General features: G+C 43.0%; 1 protein-coding gene across 2 annotated transcripts in view; it reads right to left on the bottom strand.

Moving 5' to 3' along the window:
- Positions 1-1,705: 1,705 nt before the first annotated feature.
- The window catches only part of NIPSNAP2 (nipsnap homolog 2), a 35,655-nt gene continuing 12,816 nt past the window's right edge, over positions 1,706-24,544 (bottom strand). The window contains exons 2-10 of one of the 2 annotated variants that reach the window (XM_034964171.3): positions 23,634-23,773; positions 23,504-23,549; positions 20,327-20,421; positions 19,614-19,684; positions 18,025-18,165; positions 16,996-17,027; positions 6,901-6,995; positions 4,460-4,543; positions 1,706-2,876 (exon numbers count right to left, since the gene is read on the bottom strand). In XM_034964171.3, the coding sequence (XP_034820062.1) occupies positions 2,812-2,876; positions 4,460-4,543; positions 6,901-6,995; positions 16,996-17,027; positions 18,025-18,165; positions 19,614-19,684; positions 20,327-20,421; positions 23,504-23,549; positions 23,634-23,773 (769 nt within the window). In that variant the 3' untranslated portion in view covers positions 1,706-2,811. The remainder of the gene's footprint in view (positions 2,877-4,459; positions 4,544-6,900; positions 6,996-16,995; positions 17,028-18,024; positions 18,166-19,613; positions 19,685-20,326; positions 20,422-23,503; positions 23,550-23,633; positions 23,774-24,544) is intronic. The other variant, XM_057302881.2, reaches the window with a different exon arrangement.

Below are 24,544 nucleotides of genomic sequence, written 5' to 3'. Positions count from 1 at the left end.
GTGGTGCACACCTGTGGTCCCAGCTATTCGGGAAGCTGAGGTGGGAGAATGGCTTTAGCCTGGGAGGTGGAGACTGCAGTGACCCAAGATCGTGCCACTGCACTCCAGCCTGGCGACAGAGCCAGACCCTGTCTCAAAAAAGAAAAAAGAAAATTAATAGTGGGACAAAATAATGATTCATTGTGCTATAGAAATTCAGTAAAATGACTTGTCAAACTGAGCAGGAATTGCTAAAATAAAGTGATAATTTCATAAAATAGTTCAAGAATAGAATGCCCTTATCAAAGGTCACTAGTGACCATCATGTTGCTAAATTCATGAATTTTTTTTTTTTCCTAGATGGTGTCTTGCTCTGTCACCAAGGCTGGAATGCAACCTCCGCCTCCCAAGTTCAAGTGATTGTCTTGCCTCAGCTTCCCCAATAGCTGGGATTACAGGCGTATGCCTCCATGCCAAGCTAATTTTTGTATTATTTGTAGAGATGGGGTTTCACCATGTTGGCCAGGCTGGTCTCGAACTCCTGACCTCAGGTGACCCGCCCGCCTCGGCCTCCCAGAGTGCTGGGATTACAGGTGTGAGCCACTGCACCCAACTATGAACAGTTTGGGGACCACATCTGGCCCAGCCACTTGGCAGCATTTGACAGAGGTGATCTCTGATGGACTTTCTTCACTTGGCTCTCATGACGCCTCACTTGCTTGAGTGTCTGCTGAGTTCCCTGGTGGTTTCTTAGTCTCTTTTGCAGGTTCCTCCTCATCTTGATCCTCTCCTCTGACTACAGTCACTCCCTTGGTGAGCTCCTCTAGTCTTACTTTTTTTGAGACGGGCTCTCGCTGTCACCCAGGCTGGAGTGCAGTGGTGCGATCTCAGCTCACTGCAACCTCCACCTCCTGGGTTCAAGAGATTCTCCTGCCTCAGCCTCCCGAGTAGCTGGGATTACAGGTGCCCACCCCCATGCCCAGCTAATTTCTGTGTTTTTAGTAGAGACAGGGTTTCACCATGTTGGCCAGGTTCATCTCGAACTCCTGACCTCAGGTGATCCTCCTGCCTCGGCCTCCCAAAGTGCTGGGATTACAGGTGTGAGCCACTGTGCCCAGCCTTATTATTATTTTTGAGACAGGATCTAGCTCTGTTGCCCAGGCTGTAGTGCAGTGGTGCAATCACAGCTCATTACAGCCTCGACCTCCTGGGCTCAAGCAATCCTCCTGCCTCAGCCTCCTGAGTAGCTGGGACTACAGGCACATGCTACCATGCCCAACTAATTTTTCGATTTTTTGTAGAGATGAGGTTTCATTCATGTTGCCCAGGCTGGTCTCAAACTCCTGCGTTCAAGGGAGCCTCTGGCCTCGGCCTCCCAAAGTGTTGGAATTACTGGTGTGAGCCATTGGGCCCGGCCACTAGGGTCTTTCTAATGGCCTCCAACACTCAAGGGATCCAGCCCTGTGACCTCTGAGCTCATGTCCCACCACACTCTCCCTCATGTCTGCTTCTGCCACTGGCTTCTGCTGCCCTCAGCACATACCAGGCATGACCTTGCCCAGGGCCTCGTAATTTGTTCCTATGGAGGGATTTTCCCCAGAAGCCAGCTGACTTCCTCACTTCCTTCAATCCTTTGTGACAAGCTATTTTGCAAGAGTGACAGGGTCATTCACAGCAATGTTTGTCAATCTCAGAACAAATTAAAAAAGAAAATCCAAACGTGATATGTGAAAATTAAGAGGATTTTATTGACTTTTCTATGTTCTTTGAGAAAATCATTCACATGTAAAAGTTTGACATTTGATATGAGATTTATTCACACTTTACACATACATTCTTGATTGTGGGGCAGACAATTGTTCATTTCAACAGGACTTTCACATGGTAACAGTCACAAAATTGGCATACTATATTAAAAAATGAAATCAAACAGCTAGACAAAAAGTATGCAGCTTTATGCCAATTTAAATCTCAACATGCACCACCCCTCATCCATGATCTCAGAATTATCTGCTGTGAGCTTATTAAAATATTAGCCAGAGAGTGTCTGAGGTCACAAATGATCGTTTACAAAATAAAACCTCTTTTCCTAGAGCTACTTGTTTTGTTATAGAAAAATACCACAAATAAAAATTAGTGCTATTCAAGGTGTTCATTTCAAAATCACATATGATACACAAGTTTCAAGCCATTGTTTTTGTGTCTCACATTGAAACATCACAATACATGATGCGAAACTGATTTACTGATTAAATGTACCTTGCCCAGCTTGGAAAACCCATTGTCTACTATGTGGACTGCTTACAAATGAGAGTGAGTTAAAACATTTTCAGTTATTGGGTACACTTGTAATTTGTTCCTCCTCAGAAACTACTCAGAAAAACTGCTTGAGAAACATGACAAAATTTGTATTTCTTCCTGATACAAGAAATTTGTCTAAAAATCTGTGATTATAAAACAGATTTGTTTTTTGTTTTTTTTTTAGTTAAAGAAATGGCTAATTTTTTTTTGTGGTTGGAATCTTATTTTCAAGATGATTCAGAATTCAATGTGGACCCCTTCTGGAGGGTGGGGAGAAGTGGCTAAGTGTTATAAGGTATACTGGACAACACGGGGGTGTTTCAAAGAGGACGACAGGGCACTGTCACAATCAGTCCAACTGTAATTCCTTTCTTGTGATTATGTAAATTTTAAAGAAAAGAGGTTTCTCACAAGCTATATACAGCAGCTTAAAACCTCAGTGTTTCTTTTTCACTTGATACACAATTAAAATTAATTTATGACAAATACTTGTCACAGAAATGTATGTAGGCACATAGAAACTCTACAGCTTTACTGAAGGGGCGAAGTCTTCAGTGGGATCATGATTCTGGATTCCATTTCCTGAATAAGTGGAACTGAAAACAGGATCAGGGTTACTGCACTTGTTACTTTCTAAACACATTATGGTAAATGACACTAACAGACAGATTGCCGAGAATGTTCACAGATGTGCTGCTTGAAAACAAGAGAATATCATAATATACAGGACTAACCTCAAGGGCAGAAATATACAAGTGGACCCTGTATCAGCTGCCATCCTACAAGATGCTATTAAAATTACAACAGATCAGCTGGGCACAGATCACCTGTAATCCCAGCACTTTGCAACAGATCACCTGTAATCCCAGCACTTTGGGAGGCTGAGGCAGGTGGATCACGAGATCAGGAAATCGAGACCATCCTGGCCAACAGGGTGAAACCCTGTCTCTAGTAAAAATACAAAACTTAGCTGGGTGTGGTGGCGCCTGCCTGTAATCCCAGCTACTCAGGAGGCTGAGGCGGGAGAATCGCTTGAAACCGGGAGGCGGAGGTTGCAGTGAGCCGAGATCGCGTCACTGCACTCCAGCCTGGCGACAGAACAAGACTCCGTCTCAAAAAAAAAAAAAAACAGATCCTACCTGGATATTTGTTTTATTTGTGGGAGGTAGGGAAAGTCCATACTGTGAGGAGAAATGGTGATTTCTCAAACGTTCGCATAAGCAGCAAAATCAAACACAATTATATAATTATAACATGTAATTATATGTTATATAATCTCTTGAACTGAAAGACAAGGTAACGCCTACTTTCTAGGACAAATTACTCTTTCATTTTCGTGGTAGTATAGGGGCTGAGATACGCTTTTTTTTTTTTTTTTTTGAGACGGATTCTTGCTCTGTCACCCAGGCTGGAGTGCAGTGGCACAATCTCCACCTCCCAGGTTCAAGCGATTCTCCTGCCTCAGCCTCTCAAATGGAGACAGGTTTCATCATGTTCGTCAGGCTGGTCTCGAACTCCCGACCTCAGGTGATCTGCCCACCTCAGCCTCCCAAAGTGCTGGGATTACAGGCGTGAGCCACTGCGCCCGGCCTGAAATATACTTGCCATGCAACATGGCTGGTACTGATTACCTCTACCAATGCCACTGGGTTACATTCAGCCAACTGTTTTCTTTTAAAAATCAAGCAAACAGGGGTTCATAATATACTTATGTATGTGCACATGCATGTATTATGTACCCAGATACATACTGTACATACAGGAAGTTTAATTTATCTAATTTCAAAATCACTCTATAATTGATGTATTAAGTTCTGATTTGGGATACTAACAATTCTGATGGAAAAGGAAAGCTTAGAAAAAAATTTTATTTGTGTAATAAGTTTTTAGAGAATATAGAAATCTACAAAAAAAGGTAATGATGTAAAATTTACAACATCCAAGGGTCTGAAAACTGTAACAGATGATATACCTATTTGAAAGCATGGATATTCTACTTTATTGAAAAAAAGTCATGTAAGTATTAGAGAAAAATTGACCATCTCCCTTCCCCCCACAACCTGATAACTCACTATCCTAGCAACATACTATTACGAAAGCCACCTATTAGTGTCAGGGTGAAAGAACATGATTGAAACAGTAAGACAAAAAGCATATTTCATGGCTGTTAAGAGATTACCTGTGTAATATACCAATTCCTCCCAGCCATGTTTGTGCCATGCTGCATTCCGTATGTCTTCCCTGGTCTGAAGATCCCTGTAAGCTTAAAAATAACCACACAGAGAAGTAAGACTTAAAACACATACACTGCATTCCACCCATACATCCGTTAAAGTCTTGCTTCACCTGGACATCTAGTTTTCTCAGGGACTACTTCAGGTGTGTAATATACTGGGCTGGGGAAATTCTGAGCAAAATTATATTAGGCCATGTGGGAAAAGCAAACTTTCAGTCTTTTTTTTTTTTTTTTTTTTTCTGAGACAAGGTCACTCTGTCAACCAGGCTGGAGCGCAATGGCACGATGATGTTTCACCGCGGCCTTGACCTCCTAGGCTCAAGTGATCCTCCCACCTCAGCCTGCTGAATAGCTGGGACTACAGGAATGTGCTACCACATTGGCTAATTTTTGTATTTTTTTGTGCCCAGTCAGATGTCAAACTCCTGGGCTCAAATCATCAAAACGCCTCAGTCTCCCAAAGTGCTAGAATTACAGGGGTGAGCCACCACGCCTGGCCCATTCTTAAGTTAAAAAAATTATTTGTTTGTTTGTTTGAGATGGGGTCTCACTATGTTGCCCGAGCTGGTCTCAAACACCTGGACTCAAGTGATCCTCCCAACTCAGCCTCCAAAACTGCTGGGAATCGAGGCGTGAGCCACCACATCCAGCCACAATTCCCTCTTAAGCTTTACAATCTAGTGAATCTAAGATATACCTTTATAAACCAAGTGAAATTCTCCAATAACATGTTAAATTCATGACCAGAAACTGTGAGACCACAGATGAGCAATGTCAGATCAATTTTACTCAACATTTATCTCGCACTACACTGATCTGGGCAGGGAGTGTGTTTCAGCGGTGAAGCCCCAGGATATGAGGCAGGCGAGGTCAGTTGTGGAGAGTGCCGTGGCCCATACGAGGACACGGTGTATAGGGGAGCAGGGCAAGCAATGGGAGAGCTGTGAGAAAGGTGCAAGCTGACCAGGTGGGTGTTGAAGTTGAAAAGGACATCACAGACGTAGGAATAGGAAGAAAGGCGCTTCAGGTGGAGGGGGATCACCTGTGTCATGGTACAATTCACAGGTATCTCATCCAGATGCCTTGGTTTCTTTTTTTTTTTTTGAGACGGAGTCTTGCTCTGTTGCCCAAGTTGGAATGCAGTGGCGCGATCTCGGCTCACTGCAACCTCCGCCTCTTGAGTTCAATCGATTCTTCTGCCTCAGCATCTTGTGTACCTGGGATTACAGGCATGCGCCTCCATGCCTAATTTTCTGTATTTTTAGTACAGATGAGGTTTCACCATGTTGGTCAGGCTGGTCTCTTAACTCCTGACCTCAGATGATCCACCTGCCTCGGCCTCCCAAAGTGCTGGGATTATAGGCGTGAACCACTGTGCCCAGCCAATATCTTGTTAATTACATTTTTTTTTGAGACAGGGTCTTGCTCTATTTGCCCAGACTGGAGTGCAGTGGCACAGTCATAGCTCACTGCAGCCTCAAACTCCTGGCCTCAAGCAATCCTCTTCAACTTGCTGTTGCTCTGTGAAGCCTTGAGTCCTCCCCACAGGGCAGAGACAAGAGGTCTGTCCTGCATTCCCCACAGCCTCTATGAGAGCTCCGCCATTCACACTCTGGTGCCTGCCTGTTTGCCATTCCAGGATCCTGCATCTGGGAGGCCCTCTCCGGGCAGCTACAGGTGCTGATGTGAATGGAGCATGCACCTGGCTTGACCTCTGCCCAACAGCCAAAGGGATGGAACCTTCCTCCATCCAATCCGGCCCTTCTAGCACCTGTGCTTATTCACATGCCTGGGAGGGTTGCACACCATATACAGCCGCAACGGTAATAACCAGCACCACACAAGGCTCTGGGGGCTCAGGAGGAGTGACGATGTTCACTAGTGGGGAAAGGTGACATCTGGGGCAGGCCTGGAAAAATACCAAAGATGGTGCCAAACAAAAGTGTGTGGGGATGGAGATGGTGAGGGGGTCAATGTCCTGAGACAGTGGAACCACGTCTACAAAGGCAGGAAGCTGCTGCTCTGGGTAAAATGCAGGCCTGCCTCTGTCGAGGAAGCAAGCAGTCAGTCTACAAAGAAAGGCTGGGACCACTCTGTGGAAGGCACTCTGACTTCCCTGGCCTCCTTCTTCCATGGCTGCTTGCTTTACCCCTTATTCCTTTCCCCATCATCCCTACTCACTTTCAGCTCACTAATGCCATCAATCTATGGACTTTCACTGTTGACCTCCCTAGTTCCAGACAGCCCCATACAGACTGTCCCTCTGTGACGTCTGGATTTGCTGTAGTGGTTAAGGTTACTGACTCAAGATGTGCTCTACTTCCCAGTACAACTTAGTAATGAACTCTTAAATCCCAGTAACTCAAAAAGGGAAAAACAGATACCCCAAAGATGGTGCACCATGTAAAGCTGCCCAATCTGAGAGAAGAATCCCCCGACGGCTTCATTACCATCCTGTCTGAAGCGGATTGCACGAGCCCTGTAAGAATGAGATGATATTTGTTTAAGACACTGAATTAGATACGCTAACGAGAATCGGTAGACTAAACCTTCACCATACTCAGGGCAGGCTGTTTAAAATGAAGACTAATGGTTTATCAAACTGGTATCAAGTTATCTAAGGCAAATCAAAAGTTATTTTATTTACTTTATTATTATTTGAGACGGAGTCTCATTCTGTCACCCAGGCTGGAGTGCAGTGAAACAATCTCAGTTCACTGCAACCTCCACCTCCTGGGTTCGAGCCATCCTCCTGCCTCAACCTCCTGAGTAGCTGAGATTACAGGCACCCGCCACCATGCTCGGCTAATTTTTGTATTTTTAGTAGAGACAAGATTTCCCTATGTTGGCCAGGCTTGTCTCAAACTCCTGACCTCAAGTAATCCGCCCGCCTCAGCCTCCCAAAGTGCTGGGATTATAGGCGTGAGCCACCACACCTGGTCTAAAAGTCATTTTAATGTATATGAAATGTAAGCATACTTTTCTGTAGCTATACTAATTTTTGTGAGAAAATGTACAGTATTTAATAATTATTAAAAATAACAGCAACCTGAAGACGTATATATAGTTGCACTGGTGATTCTTGAAATAAAGTCTAGAACTGGCAGAGGATGGGACCCGTCAATTTAAAAAGCACTGCTTCTCCAGAACACCCTCAGGGGAGAAGCGAGGCAAACCTGGAACTAGAGCACCCAAGGTGCCACAGGGCACTGTACCCAAGGGAGACAGGGACCACCCCTGGGGCAGGGTGTTAAAACACAGGTGAAGGAAGCACACCTTCAAAGCAGCTGATGACTCTGAAATCCTGAGATACACCCCTGCTCTCTGAACTACACAAGGGACTCTGCAACTTCTTGGATGCCATACGGAGGAACCATGGGAATGAAGCTTTCTGGTGGTACAGCCTCGGTAGTGCAGGCAAAGCTGCCTCTTGCTTTTTTTTTTTTTCTTTCCTACTAGAGCAAACCATTCAGAAAATGAGTACCAAAGGCATTCATTATGTACCAAATATGGAAGAAAGTACTAATATACATTGTGCCTCTGTGGACATCACACTATGATCAGTTAAAAATAGGCACTTGGCTTAAAACTTTAAGAATTTCCCACTGCAAAAGGTATCAGCTCTTTAATTTTTTTTGAAACAGTCTTCCTCTGTCTCCCAGGCTGGAGTGCAGCGGCGTGATCTCAGCTTACTGCAATCTCCATCTCCTGGGTTCAAGTTATTCTCGTGTCTCAGCCTCCTGAGTAGCTGGGGTTATGGGCACATGACATCACGCTCGGCTTTTTTTTTTTTTTTTTTTTTTTTTTAGCTGGAGTCTCGCTGTTGCCCAGGCTGGAATGCAATGGTATGATCTTGGCTCACTGCAACCTCCACCTTCTGGGTTCAAGCGATTTTCCTGCCTCAACTTCCCGAGTAGCTGGGATTACAGGCGCCCACCACCACGTCTGGCTAATTTTTTGTATTTTTGGTAGGCATGAGGTTTCGCCATGTTGGCCAGGCTGGTCTCGATCTGCCCTGCTTCGGCCTCCCAAACTGCTGGGATTACAGGCATGAGCCACCAGGCCAGCCTACCGCCCTTTTTTTTTTCAGACGGAGTCTTACTCTGCCACCCAGGAGTGCAGTGGCGGGATCTCGGCTCACTGCAACCTCTGCCTCCCAGGTTTAAGCTATTCTCCTGCCTCAGCTTCCTGTGTAGCTGGGATTACAGGTGTGCACCACCACGCCCGGCTAATTTTTGTATTTTTAGTAGAGATGGGATTTCACCACATTGGCCAGGCTGGTCTTGAACTCCTGACCTCAAGTGATCTGTCCACCCCAGCCTCCCTAAGTGCTGGGATTACAGGTGTGAGCCACTGCGCCTGGCTCAGAGCCCTTTCCTTTCATACTTGCACCACTTAAAAAAAAATATTTAGTGATGCATCTGAATTCCTAAAAATGTTTTAAAATGTGCCCATTTTTTCAAAAGCAGTCTTCTAGAATCAAAGGTGAAAAGGAAGGGGCTTCAAATGACATAGGGAGGTCACCAGAAGACGCATGGTTAAGGTCTATCAGGAGATGACACACCATGCGTTACCCAGTAAATCCATACCACACTGCCCAGGCTCTGGCCTGAAGTCTCAGTCATATCAGGGTCCCACAGGTGACAAGACTTGGGAAGACAGATTCACTCTAATTCATTCAAAAGAGCTGGCAGCATATAAACAAGGATAGCAACCTACTAACAATGACAGTGAAAGATGTCACTCTCAAGGCACAAGATGCTTGAGTTGGCTTGGCTGAGCATTCTCTTCCTGGAGGCAAACCTCATATATACTGAATGATAACATCTCAAAAGGGGGAAAAAAATCCAAGTAAGAATGATTTCCTGTGAGTGACTAAGCCAGTCTCCTTTTTTAAGACAGAGACTCACTCTGTCACCCAGGCTGGAGTACAGTGGCATGATCTTAGCTGACTGCAGTCTGGAACTCTTGGGCTCGAGGGAGCCTCCTGCCCCGGCCTCCTGAGTAGCTGGAACTACAGGCTTGCACCACTAAGCACAGCCAATTTTTTATTTTTTATTATGTTTTTGTTGTTGTTGAGATGGGGCCTTGCTATGTTGCTTGGGCTGGTCTCGAACTCCTGGGCTCAAGCAATCCAGTCTCCTTAAAATCACTCTACACCTCTGCTCTAATCCACCATGGGCTCAGTGCCATGATGGGAACCTTACCCAAGCGCTTGGGTTCCTTTATGGTGAAAAAGGGACTTCTTGCTATTGCCCCCATGGATTATCCACAAATAAGATGACATCTTTAATCTTTACATTGAGAATTAAGTGATCAATATCTTCACAGAAATTATAAATCTGATTATTGAAATTAAGCAAATCACTTCAATGTGCATTCTAACTCTATTCAGAAGAAAAAAACCTGGCTTTCATTGATAGTGATAAATATTCCAGATTATTCATTTCATTCTGAATTTTTGTAATTTAGTTATGGTAGGCAAAGAAAACATACTTGCCTTAGCCTGGTAACAATCAGAAGCCTGTACAGACGAGGTGGTCACCATCTTAGTTACCTATGTGCCAAAATATAAATTGAATGCTAAACTGGCTTTATAAATAATATATATATATATATTTTTTTTTGAGACAGAGTTTCACTCTTGTTGCCCACAGCGGAGTACAATGGTGCGATCTTGGCTTGCCGCAACCTCTGCCTCATGGGTTCAAGTAATTCTCTTGCCTCAGCCTTCCGAGTAGCTGGGATTATAGGCATGCACCACCACACTTGGCTAATTTTTGTTATTTTTAGTATAGACAGGGTTTCTCCATGTTGGTCAGGCTGGTCTCGAACTTCTGACCTCAGGTGATCTGCCCATCTTGGCCTTCCAATGTGCTGGGATTACAGGTGTGAGCCACCGCACCTGGTCAAATAATTTTTTAAATAACTGAATAACCCCAGTATGTCCCTGTGGATTCCACGGCGAGCAAGTCTTGATCAGTAATGTGCAAAAATTGAACTAGTGAGTAATCCTATTCCGTGAGTAGCTACATGATTAACAACAATAGTCTAAAAACAAAAGAACAAAAATTGTATATAATAGTAGCATACAACCAAATATGTATTTCTTAGTTTTCAAATGAAAAGAAATTCTAACTTGCATTATTTAGCCTTTGATGATCTAAGGAGGAAAGGTTCATTAGAAATAAATATCACAGAACTATTTGTTGGAGACAGAAGGGATCTTAGAAATTATTTCATGCACAGCAGGAAATTTCATAACCGAAAAAAGAGAAAAACTGGGGCCGAGCGCGGTGGCTCACACCTGTAATCCCAGCACTTTGGGATGCTGAGGCAGGCAGATCACTTGAAGTCAGAAGTTCGAGATCAGCCTGGCCAACATGGCGAAACTCTGTCTCTACTAAAAATACAAAACATATTAGCCAGGTGTGGTGGTGCACGCCTGTAATCCCAACTACTTGGGAGGCTGAGGCAGGCTAATCGCTTGAACCCAGGAGGCAGAGATTGGAGTGAGCCGAGACTGCGCCACTGCACTCCAGCCTGGGCAACAGAGCAAGACTCCGTCTCAAAAAAAAAAAAAAAAAGAAAAAGAAAAAAGAAAAGATATAAGTTGAAGTAAAAAAAAAAAGGCAAAAAGGTACAAGTTCTCTTTTCAGGGTGAGAGCTGTCAAGTAACTCAAACCCAGAGCTTTTTCTCAGCACCATGTGGCCTCCCCCTTTGTGGGTAAATAGTTATGAAATGCCAGCTTAGGAAACAGAAATAGCAAGTTGCCAAAGAAAAGTAAGAGTTAACATAATTACTTCAAAGAAATAAACACACACATCTCCCCCTAAAAACGAAAAACAGGCTAGGCACGGTGGCTCATGCCTGTAATCCCAGCACTTTGGGAGGCCAAGGCGGGCGGATCATGAGGTCAGGAGATCGAGGCCATCCTGGCTAACACAGTGAAACCCCGTCTCTACTAAAAAACACACAAAAAATTAGCCGGGTGTGATGGCTGGTGCCTGTAGTCCCAGCTACTCGGGAGGCTGAGGCAGGAGAATGGCGTGAACCTGGGAGGCGGAGCTTGCAGTGAGCCGAGTTCGCACCACTGCACTCCAGCCTGGGTGACAGAGCAAGACTCCGTCTCAAAAAAAAAAAAAAAAGAAAAGAAACAAAAATTAAGGTACAGAAATATGTTAAGTTTCAAAGAAAAAAAAAGCTATAAATCTTTTGTTGAATTAGATATAGATGTATGCTTCAGATTATTTTAGGAAACTATCCCAATGTTTCAAAATTATATATATATTCTGAGATGGAGTCTCACTCTGTCGCCCAGGCTGGAGTGCAGTAGTGCCATTTTGGCTCACTGCAGCCTCCATCTCCTGAGTAGCTGGGACTACAGGTGCTCGCCACCACACCCAGCTAAATTTTTTTTTTTTTTTTTTTTTGTATTTTTAGTAGACAGGGTTTCACCATGTTGGCCAGGCTGGTGTCAAACTCCTGACCTCAAGTGATCTGTCTGCCTCAGCCTCCCAAAGTGCTGGGATTACAGGCGTGAGCCACCATGCCCAGGCAGTATTTTTAGCTTCCAAAGAAATCCCATAATGAAGTAAGTATGGAGACTGGTAAAAAGAAAACACCAACAATCTCACCATCACAGAACCCTAAATGTCACTAGTGTGTTTCTTTCCATTTCCTGTCCTAGGCACTGACTTCAGCTAACCAATGGTCAATAATTTATTCTTGCATCCCTCTTAATTATTGAGGCTTTTTCGAGACAGGATCTTGCTCTGTTGCCCAGGCTGGAGTGGAATGGCATGATTATGGCTTGCTGCAGCCTCAACAGCGAGGGCTCAAGTGATCTTCCTGCTCAGCCTCCAGAGTAGCTGGGACTACAGGCAAGTGCACCACTGCACCTGGCTAATTTAGTATTTTTTGTAGAGATGAGGTTTCACCATGTTGCCAAGGCTGGTCTTGAACTCCTGGGCTCAGGGGATCCTCCCACCTCAGCCGCCCGAAGTGTTGGAATTAGAGGCGTGAGCCATAGCACCCGGCCTATTGAGGCTTTGTATGTCTCTGTCTTTTCTCATATTATAATAGTCAGGATTTCTAAAAACGGTATTAAATCATAATGGTGAAAGCTGGTATTTTGTTACAATTGTAATCAGCATGCTTCTTGTGTTTCTTGTGTTTTGAATTTAAGGTAGCTCCTGGGAGGACATGGACAGCTTTATCATTTAAAGCAGGGCTAGTAAACTGGCCCTCTGGCTAATCCCACCCTCTGCTGATGGGCATTTAGGTTGTTTCTACTTGTTGGCTATTATAAAACATGCTGCTATGGTCACTTAAGTGTTTACATGGATGTTTGCTTTCTAACTTGCATTATTTAGCCTTTGATGATCCAAAGAGGAAAGATTCTTGTATAAGAAACACTTATACACATATGTATAAGTGTTTATATGGATGGTATCTTTTGGGTAGACACCCAGGAATGAAATTGCTGGGTCGTATGTAATTTTTCTTTTCTTTTTTTTGAGATGGAGTCTTGCTCTGTCACCCAGGCTGGAGTGCAGAGGCGTGACCTTGGCTCACTGCAACCTCTACCTCCTGGGTTCAAGCGATTCTCCTGCCTCAGCCTCCTGAGTAGCTGGGATTACAGGTGCACACCAACATGCCCGGCTACGTTTTTGGTATTTATTTTTAGCACAGATGGGGTCTTGTCACGTTGGCCAGGTCGGTCTCGAATTCTTGACCTCAGGTGATCCGTGCCCTCAGCCTCGTTAAGTGCTGGGATTACAGGCGTGAACCACTGCGTCCAAGCCCACATGTAATTTCTGAGGGACTACTAGACTATTTCCAAAGTGGCTGCACCATTTTACATTCCCATCAGCAATATCAGAAGGGTCCACTTTCTCCTCACCTCACTAACACGTTATTATCTACCTCTTTTAAGTTACAGCTGTCCCAGTGCGCAGGAACTGGTATCCCATTATAGTTTCACTTTGCATTTCCATAATGACTAAGAAGGTTGAGTCCCTTTCCATAAGCTTATGGGCATTCATGTATTTTCTTTGGTGAAATCCTATTCAAATCCTTTGCCCATTAAAAAGTTTTAAAATTTATTTAAAAAAAAATTTTTTTTTTTGATACAGGGTCTGTAGCCCAGGCTGAAGTGCAGTGGCACAATCTCAGCTCACTGCAACCTCTGCCTTCCAGGTTCAAGTGATTCTCGTGCCTCAGCCTCCCAAGCAGCTGAGATTACAGGCATGTGCTACCACACCTGGTTAATTTTTGTATTTTTTGCAGAGATGGGGTTTCACCATGTTGCCCAGGCTGGTCTCAAACTCCTGATCTCAGGTGATCTGCCCACCTTAGCCTCCCAAAGTAGCTGTGAGCCACTGCACCTGGCCTAAACATTTTTTAAACGTATTTTTTATTGAATTTACCATCTTACCCATTTTTATGCAGTGTCCAGTATATTTACACTGTTATGCCACAGATCTCCAAAAACATTTTCATTTTGTAAAACTGAAACTCTAAACTCAATAAACACCAATTCCGTATTCCCTCTCTGCCCAGCTCCCGGCAACCACCTTTCCACTTTCTGTTTCTATGATTTTGGCAACACTGGATACTTCACATAAGGAGAATGATACACTATTTGTCCTCTTATTTCACTTAGCATTACATCCTCCTCAAGGTTCACCATATTGCAGTATAAGACAAGACTTCCTTCTTTTTTGGAGGCGGGGGATGAAGTCTCGCTCTGTTGCCAGGCTGGAGTGCAGTGGCGCGATCTCAGCTCACTGCAACCTCCACCTCCCGGGTTCAAGTGATTCTCCTGCCTCAGCCTGCTGAGTAGCTGGGGCTACAGGTGCACGCTACCACGCCCAGCTAATTTTTGTATTTTTAGTAGAGACGGGGTTTTGCCATGTTGGCCAGGCTGGTCTCAAACTCCTGAGCTCGGGTGACCAGCCTGCCTTGGCCTCCCAAAGTGCTGGGATTACAGGTGTGAGCCACCGCACCCAGCCCACAATTTCTTTATCCATTTATCTATTGATGGATATGTGGGTTGTTTCTACCTCTTGGCTACTGCAAATAAAGCTATGATAAACATGGGTATGCAAATCTTTTTGAGATCTGCTTTGAATTCTGTTGGATATATACCCAGAAGTGGGACTGCTGAATCACACTAATTCCATTTTCAATTTATTTTTTATTTTTGTGAGACAGGGTCTCACTGGGAGTGCAGTGGCATGATCATGGCTCACTGCAGTCTCCACCTCCCCAGGCTCAAGCAATCCTCCCATCTCAGCCTCCTGAATAGCTGAGACTACAGGCATGTGCCACCACCACGCCTGGCAAGTTTTTTTGTTTTGTTTTGTTTTTTATAGAGACAGGGTTTCACCATGTTGCCCAGGCTGGTCACCAACTCCTAGCATCAAGCGATCCTCCTGCCTTGGCCTCCCAAAGTGCTAGGATTACGGGTGTGAGCCACCACACCCAGCTGCTGTCTTTTCAAATTCTTTACCCATTTTTTAATTGAGTTATCTGTATTCTTATTATTGAGTTGTAAGAATTATTTATCTATTCTGAATTCAATTTGCTTATCAGACATATGATTTGCAAATATTTTATTCCAGTATATGACTTGTCTTTTTAATTAAATTTTTTTTTTTTTTAGTATCACTGAAAGTAAGGCATTTTTTTGTTTTGTTTTGAAACAGTCTGCTGTCACCCAGGCTATGGTGTAATGGGGTGATCTTGGCTCACTACAACCTCTGTCTCCCAGGTTCAAGTGATTCTCCTGCCTCAGCCTCCTGAGTAGCTGGAACTACAGGTGCACACCGCCATACGTGGCTAATTTTTGTATTTTTAGTAGAGACAGGGTTTCACCAAGTTGGTCAGGCTGGTCTCAATCTCCTGACCTCAAGTGATCTTCCCACCTTGGCCTCCCAAAGTGCTGGGATTACAGGTGTGAGCCACCATCCCCGCCCTAATTTTTTATTTTTTTGAGACAGGGTCTTATTCTCTCCCAGGCTGAATAGTAGCACAATCATGGCTCACTGCAGCCTCCACCTTTAAGGCTCAGGTGATCCTCCCACCTCAGCCTCCCGAGGAGCTGGGATTACAAGTGTGTGCCACCATGCCCGGTTAATTTTTGTATTTTTTTGTAGAGTCGGGGTTTCGTCATGTTGCCCAGGCTGGTCTCAAAGTCTCAAACGTCTGGGCTGAAGCAATCCTCCTCCTTCAGCCTCCCCAAAGTGCTGGAATTACAGGCATGAGTCATCATGCCCAGTCTTTATTTTTATTTTTATTTTATTTTTTTGAAAAGGAGTCTCACTCTGTCACCTAGGCTAGAGCACAGTGGTGCGATCTCAGCTCACCGCAACCTCTGCCTCCTGGGTTCAAGCAATTCTCCTGCCTCAGCCTCCCAAGTAGCTGGGATTACAGGAGTGCACCGCCACGCTCGGCTAATCTTTATATTTTTAGTAGAGATGGGGTTTTGCCATGTTAGCGAGGCTGGTCTCGAACTCCTAACTTCAGGTGATCTGCCCACCTCAGCCTCCCAATGTGCTGAGATTACAGGTGTGAGCCAACATGCCCGGACTTTTTTTTTTTTTTTGAGACAGGGTCTCACTCTGTTGCCCAGGCTGGAGTGCAGTGGTGCAATCTTGGCTCACTGCAAACTCCATCTTCTGGGCTTAAGCAATTCTCTTACTCAGCCTCCCAAATACCTGGGACCTCAGGCATGTGGCATCACACCTGGCTAGTTTTATTTATTTATTTATTTTGGTAGAGGTTGGAGGTCTTACTATGTTGCCCAGGCTGGTCTTGAACTCCTGGACTTGAGTGATTCTCCTGCCTTGGCTTCCCAAAGTGCTGGGATTACAGGCATGAGCCACAGTGCACCTGGCTAGTCTTTTGCACTTCTAAAGCCTGCTGGGAGTTTGATAGGGATTCTGCTGAATCTACATATCAACTTGTGGAAAAATTGTTATTTTTCTACTCAAACTAGCAAGGAAAAAAAGAAGAAACTATTATTGACATGGTGCGTATATATGACAAAAGTAACGTTTCAGAAAAGATGATATCCAAGAAGTATGTAAACTAACCTTATGCAATATTGGTTTTGCTTTTAAAAAAAAGGTGCTTATCTTTTAGAAATATATATAGTACTGAAATATTTATGAATGAAATAGAATGCTGTCTGGGATTTAATTCCAAACAATCTGGGTTGAAGGAGTTAGGCCTAAACAAGATTGGCCATGTGTTAATTATTGAAGCTAAGAGATGGATGTGGAAGGGGAGCCCCATTATTCTCTCTAGTTTTGTATGTTTGAAAAATCTCATAATAAAAACATCAAACGAAACATTAGTGTAGTGTTAAGTCACGGTACTATCCTCAGATTTTTTTCCCTAGAATTAACACTATGGCCTAAACTAATCTATTCACAAGACTTAAAAAATCACCATTCAGTAATATACTCACCAGTAATTGCCCCATTCAATCATGGTTCCTGGCTGAAAACAGATTTAGATTTGGTTTGTTAGTTCTTCTGTGAAAAAAAAAAATACAGAAATAGCAAACAGCAGTAGAAAAAACATTAAGTGACAAAACTAACTTCAAAAAACCTTTTTTTTTTTTTTTTTGAGACAGACTCTTGCTCCGTCGCCCAGGCTGGAGTGCAGTGGCTCAATCTCAGCTCCTGCAACCTCCGCCTCCTGGGTTCAAGCAATTCTCCTGCCTCAGCCTCCTGAGTAGCTGGGATTACCGGCGCCCGCCACCATGCCTGGCTAATTTTTTATATTTTTAGTAAGAGATGGGGTTTCACCATGTTGGCCAAGCTGGTCTCAAACTCCTGACCTCAGGTCACCCACCTGCCTTGACTTCCCAAAAAGCTGGGATTACAGGCATGAGCCACCACACCCAGCCAAAACTTTACTTTTTAATTTAATAGAGACAGGGTCTCACTATGTTGTTCAGGCTGGTCTCAAACTTCCTGGCTCAAGCAATCCTCCAACCTTGGCCTCCCAAAGTGCTGGGATTACAGGCATTAGCCACTTTAATAATGCTGCTATGTGGGGCTTTCTTTCTAGTCCTCAGTAGGAAAATTTCTAGAAAGTGTTATAAGATATTATTGCCTTTTACTCTTATCATGTTATATAATTTGTTCAACAGTCACAGTGTTTATTAGCTGCTCTCCTTTAACCACAACAGATGTTACATATTGTACCTTATCCTGCACTTTAGGTCTTTCTTCTTAAAAACAAATATGTTATTTAGAAAAATATCAAATAATAAGCTTTATGTGTAAGGCCATAAAAAGCAAAAGAGCTTAGCCTTGGTGACAGTGTGAGACCCAGTCTTAAAAAAATATATATATATACATATATATATATATATATAATGCTAGACACACATCACAGAATGTACACACAAGTTCTGTTGTCAGCCTTACAAAATGCTTGTGCTTTTTCACAGAGGAGTAAAAGGAATAACTTATATTTCTGTACTTACTCGGAGTTGGTAAGACCTGAGTTCATATATATTAGGTCCGGATCTTGGCACAGGCTCATTCCAGAAACTGAACTCCAACAGGAGCTGATTCTTCCTGGAGAGAAGCATGTCACTTCTTGCCTTACGAAATTCCAAAAATTCCTTTGAGTGAAAAAAATGTGCTCATGAAATCTTCTGATACTTACATTAAGCCCATTTCAGTAACATTGATGTTCCTACAGAATACTATAATAGGGTAATCAACAGGTCCCAGTTGGCCTGAGACAGTCCCAGTTTACATCTGTTGAGCTTGCATAATCATTAACAGCATTCCTTTTCATTCTCAAAAGTGTCCAGGTTTAGATGACAAATTACTTGGGCATCCTAATTATTTAGGTGGCAATGCAAACAAATTTAATTTGCTATATTTTTAGATTCTTCTAACAGTGTTTGATGGCACATCAATAGAAGTAGCATGCAGACTACAAAAGAGCAGATAATTCAAAACCTATTTATATTTGTCTGGGAATCTATACAAAAGAATTTCTTTCTTAATGATGTGTGGCTTTTAAATTTCTCCCTATTGACAAGCACCTGCTAGTGAAGGGAGGGTGGAAAGCAAAGTCAGCCCAAGATAAACTCTATGTGTGTGACAAACAGTTCCTGAATTACACAGTTTTAGGTCATCCAGAGCTAATTGTGCCTGCCATGCTGACTGATACACCAGTCACCAGTCTTTTGGGGGTTTTTTTGTGTTGTTTTTTTGAGGCAGAGTCTCACTCTGCTGCCCAGGCTGTAGTGCAGCGGTGTAGTTTCGGCACACTGCAACCTCTGCCTTCTGGGTTCAAGCAATTCTCGTGCCTCAGCCTCCCGAGTGGCTGGGATTACAGTTGTGCACCACCATGCTCGGCTAATTTTTGTATTTTTAGTAGAGATGAGGTTTTGCCATGTTGGCCAGGCTGGTCTCAAACTCCTGGCCTCAACTGATATGCCTGCCTTGGCCTCCCAAAGTGCTGGGATTACAAGCATGAGTTACCGCACCCAGCCCAGTCACCGGTTTCAAAGTACCACCTTATCAGTTTCAAAGCATAATTGACTTTTATAATAAGAACAATAAGAATTTTTTTTTTTTTTTTTTTTGAGACAGAGTCTTGCTCTGTCGCCCAGGCTGGAGTACAGTGGCGCAATCTCAGCTCACTGCAAGCTCCACCTCCCGGGTTCACGCCATTCTCCTGCTTCAGCCTCCCAAGTAGCTGGGACTACAGGTGCCTGCCACCAAGCCCGGCTAATTTTTTTGTATTTTTTTTAGTAGAGACGGGGTTTCACTGTGTAAGCCAGAATGGTCTCGATCTCCTGACCTCGTGATCCGCCTGCCTTGGCCTCCCAAAGTGCTGGGATTACAGGCGTGAGCCACCGCACCCGGTCAGAATTGTTGTTTGAATAGTATTACAACTGTTTATGTTTAAATACAACTTCAGGAGTCCAAACAATAAAATTTCTGTTACAAAAAATGAAGTTTATTAACAAAAACTGAAGACAGAAAAGTCATTTAATTCTGTACTAACATCTATATATCACTAGTCTAAGTAAACATTTTTCAATATCATTACCTTATTTTCTCTGAGTTTATTCATGACTTCTGTGAGGGCTGGATAGCCTCCTTCATACCTCCAGAGGTGGACTGAAATGCATTTTAAAAGACAGTATACATTTAGAATTTCATGATACTACTACTTGAAAATGTTCTAGATAGGTATAACGTTAACACAGCACAAAACTGTAGGCTGGTTGTGTGGTGGCTCATGCCTGTAATCCCAGCACTTTGGGAGGCTGAGACAGGCGGATCACTTGAGGTCAGGAGTTCCAGACCAGCCTGGCCAACATGGTGAAACCCCGTCTCTACTAAAAATACAAAAATTACCTGGGTGTGGTGGTGGGCACCTGTATTTCCAGCTACTTGGGAGGCTAAACCAGAAGAATCGCTTAAACCCGGGAGGCAGAGGTCGCAGTGAGCCTAGATACTCATCACTGCACTCCAGCCTGGGCAACAGAGCAAGACTCTGTCTCAAAAAACAAAAAAACTGTAATGCCCCATGTTTTGGCCTATGAGTTACATCATAATGGTTCAATAATAGATTCAAACATTAAAAACAATTTTAAAACCATTTTCGCAATGAATTGTTGAAGAAACTACTTTAATCATAAAATTAGACTGAGACTTGGAAAGCTTTGATGATAAGAACAAGCATTAAATTAGAAAATTACTTAAGTGTTACATAAGGCTTAAGGAAGAAGTGTTTATTCCAAAGACTTCGCTTCCTACCAGCTTGGTCCTGCTCGCCATACCACGTGTTCCAAGTCCCCACCAAAGTACAAGGGTAGTGTTTATCTTCGTGAATCTTTGGCAACACCTCTTGACTTAAAGAGAAGAAACAGCAACACTAATTAAACAACCAGCAAAATTTGACCAGGTGGACAGCACCTGATCAGTAACAGGAAAAAGACCACCTACTCTGTGTTCTAACAACTGACCTTAGAACATCATGATAAAACGGCATGTGGAATTAACCTTTTAGCTGAATTATGTTGTATTCCAACACCCTGCTGATCAGAAGCTTAGGTTTCTGATACCCCAACTATCTAGAAGAGTTGTTCAATCAGTATAAAGATGATAAAGAAAAACCAAAGGTCCCAGGATTTTGGGAGCTATGGGTCTACTATTTTCCATTTGAGGGGAAAAAAAACGACATCACCAAAAAACATTCTGTTGGTTCCAAAGACAGGAAGAATGAGAGACGGGGAATAGTAGAAAAGAACACGGAAGAAATAAGGGAGATGGAAAGGGAGGAAAGTAATGTTCAAGACAGAGGCAGACAACACAAGCAGTACCAGCAGGCAGAGGTAACAGGAGCAGAGAACAAGCTGGCGTTCAGGAAGGAGCAAGAAGACAGCTGGAACACAACATAGTCTGGAAGCGACTCCAACCTCCAATAGTCCCCAAGGGCATCAACATGGCAGAAGAATAAAAATTAAAGATACAATGCGAAGCATAAATTATGTTCTACTCAATTCAATGGGCCAAGGGGATGGGAGGGGTGTCACGTAGTCTCGCACCGAACACACCAACCAATTCATTCCCGCGCATTGTGCAGGGACAGGGACAAAGCCATGACAGGTCACGGCAGTGTATGAATTTAACAGGGGTGTCAGAGTGGAGCTTGGTTCCATGGAAGCTTTCCTATGGTATAGATTCTAATGTACAGGGAAAGGCAAAGGGAAGAGTGTAACTGTTTTACACCAAGAGAAAAGCTAAAACCTGCACACTTTTTGAATAGAAAAATTATGATGAAAAAGTATCATACAGATTCAACAATGGATGCAAAAGGGGATCAAGGGCAAGAAATGGAACCTGTTCACACTATTTGCTGACTCTGATATTTTAACTAGTGATCACCACCACATGCTGGGGCTACAGGACCAAGGGTATGTAAGTACCATGTGCTAACCGACTGCACCACTGGAGCTCCATACGACCAGGGATATATAAATGGTTAACAGAGAAAAGTTCCAAAACGGTCTAAGTCTAACTAACTGAAAACCCATACATCTTTATGACCCAGTATAGTGACCACATCATGTGTACTTTTGGAAGAGTAGCATTTACTTTTTAAATTAGGATCTGATATTAAATGTATCTGATGCGTGACTCATGAATGTTCAGAAATAACATGGGATCAATGAAAATCGAGGACAGGGAAAGAGGGATTCTGCTAGGGAAATGTATGTCCAACATTTCCTTTTCGTCGCATGACATGAGCAGGAATAGACAACCCTGCATTGGAGGCAGTGCCCAGGAGGAAGCCCAGTACACATGATTCAGGTGGGGTCCAGAAAGGGGCCTGGCAACGGGGCCTAGGTTTTTCACCAACACAAAGTCACGCATGGATTTGTAGCCACTCCTCTTTGCTGGGGACCCCAAACCTGCTCTTAGGAGCCCTGGCCTTACCTGAATGGAGATTGTAAGGCAGGCAGTACTTGTACCCAGAACTGGATGGGTTGGGCAGAATCCCATTATTGGGACCCCTAAAAACCAGGCAGGAGTTAAGTCTTTATGTTCTGGAAACAGGGAGCTGCTGAAAGTTTCAGAGAAAAGAAAAAACGTGATGAAAAAAGAAAACAGAACTCAAGCAGATCAATCTGACAAACTTTGGGGTAATGTACTGCAGGGCAGGAAGGAGACACAGGTATAGCTTGGAGCCCAGAAAGGTAGTCAGAAAAAAAGCTACTTGGGAATGGGGCTCGAGAGGCTTGGAGAGGGAGATGGAGAAGGAAACGAGAACCAAAATACATGTCCGATGAAGAATGCACGGCTTAGGTGACAGATTCACCACAGAGAACTAAGGAACGGGCTGAGTAAAACAAGGTGAGTGGCACAGACAGGGAAGTTGGAAGAGCAAGGTGATTCTACATGCTGGGTGTGAAGTGAGAGCACAACATCAAATAGAAATAGGAACAGACAGCCAGAAACCCGAGACAGGAGACGAAGTGATAAGACAGGACAAAAAAGGTAATCCAGGACAACATCGGCATAGGGAAAAATTCCATTTTCATGAGAAAAGACTTAGAAATAAACATCTGCTTTGTTTTAAGGGCATTTTTTAATAAAGAGAAATGTGCTGGAATGAGCAAGAAATTCAATGCTATTGTTACATTTCATAAGCTATCTTCAAAAACAAAACAATAAAAAACAAAAGGTTTTTCTTCTAAAAAGTATGCTGATTATAGGGACAAAATTGTTTGCTTTCTTAAGAACGTAGTAGATATTAAAGGTAAAAACAAAACAGAACTAAACTAAAAACCTTTTTCTTCACATTTGCTCACCATGGGTCATTAAAATACTATTTCTGTTAACTTGAAAGCTGGTAAGCTTAGTTCTCCCCTTTCGTCTTAAAGTTTACAAATTCTGTAAGCAGGTTTAGATCTCAAATCATAGGAGAATCAGCGGAAGGGACTTGGATCCTGGAGAACAGAGGAGTTGGGAAGAAATGGCAGCTATGTTCGAATACATACAGGACTCTCACAGGGCAGTTTTACTTAGGGGAATCAATGAAGGACTCAGAGATGTGAATTCTTATTCCTAACACTCAGAGCTGTCCCGAGATGGAACTTACTTCAGGACAGGCAGTCAGGAAGGTCTGTGGAAAGGACTCCAGCACTGGATAAGTAGATGGACTAGACAGCCTGGCAAAGTTCCTCCAAACACAAGAGTCTGGTAACATTCTAAAGTCTGATAGCCTATATGATGATTTAGCTGTGTGAGTGCTTAAAATCAAAACGCCTTCCGCAATCCCACACGAAGCTCAGTTTAAGAGCCTCTGAATGTTCAGCTTCAAAAGAGAGGGATGAAAGATCTCTCTCTATGCTATCAAGTGTTAGTGGAATTAACTAACAAATAAAGTCATTATTTTTCCCCAAGTAAAGGATAGTTTGGTATACACACCAAATTTTGTTGTATGCTTCTAGGCATTCCGGTTTAACATTGTGAACTGAAACAAAAGAAAATTCAACGATAAACTTAGGAACAAAGGGGAAAAAAAGTCAACTATGAAGATAGCAAACCTGTCACTCACACTGTAATTTGTATAGATTGCTTGTTTCCTTTTTGGCTAGGAGATTGGAGTGGGCATCTTTTCTTGGATCAACTTTCCGGACAAATAAGGATTTTAGCCAGCTGTCTTCTCGAGATCTGTTGCTGGAAGATGTCCATGTCCTATGGAATAACAAAGGTGTTGTCACGCAGTATACTGTTTTCATATATCCATCAGTTCACCTGGCAAACACAGTGAGCAGCTATTCTAGGCACCGTTCCAGAACCTGGGCTACCACAGAATACCTGCTTTCCATGACAACAGCATGCACTCCAAGAAGCAGAAGCAAAGAAAAATGTAAAATGTGTGGCACTCCTATAAGAGAGCCCACATTTATCTTTGCAATTTGCACTATGTGTTTTTCAAAGCAATTTTTGACACAGAAAAAATACACATGGATACCTAGAGTAGATAAACCCACAGAGACAGAAAGCAGAACGGAGGTTGCCAGGAGGTGAGGAAAGGGGAGGTTGGGGTAAGGAGTTTCAGTTTGGGAAGATGAAGAAATTCTCAAGATGAATGGTAGTGATGTTTCCCCAAAATGTGAATCTACTCAATGCCACTGAACTGTATGCTTAAAATGGTTAAAATGGTGAATTTTACATTACGTACATTTTGCCACAATTTAAAAAATATTATTTGATTTGGAAACAGATAGTGGTGATGATTGTACAACATTGTGAATATAAGTAATGCCACTGAATTATGCACTTAAGATGGTTTAAATGGCAAATTTTATGTATATATGTTTTACCACAATAAAAATATTTTAAAAATACAAGGAAAATGAAATACATTCTTTCTTTAAAAAAAATTTACCCCTCAAGTAAATTAAAAATCAAAAATTTTTTTTTTTTTAGATGGAGTCTCGCTCTATCGCCCAAGCTGGAGTG

This window comes from Pan paniscus, chromosome 6, assembly GCF_029289425.2.
Source record: "Pan paniscus chromosome 6, NHGRI_mPanPan1-v2.0_pri, whole genome shotgun sequence".
In the NCBI taxonomy this organism is placed as follows: Eukaryota; Metazoa; Chordata; class Mammalia; order Primates; family Hominidae; genus Pan; species Pan paniscus.
The sequence above is the reverse complement of the archived record's forward strand: the minus strand, read 5'-3'. Positions and strand labels throughout refer to the sequence as shown.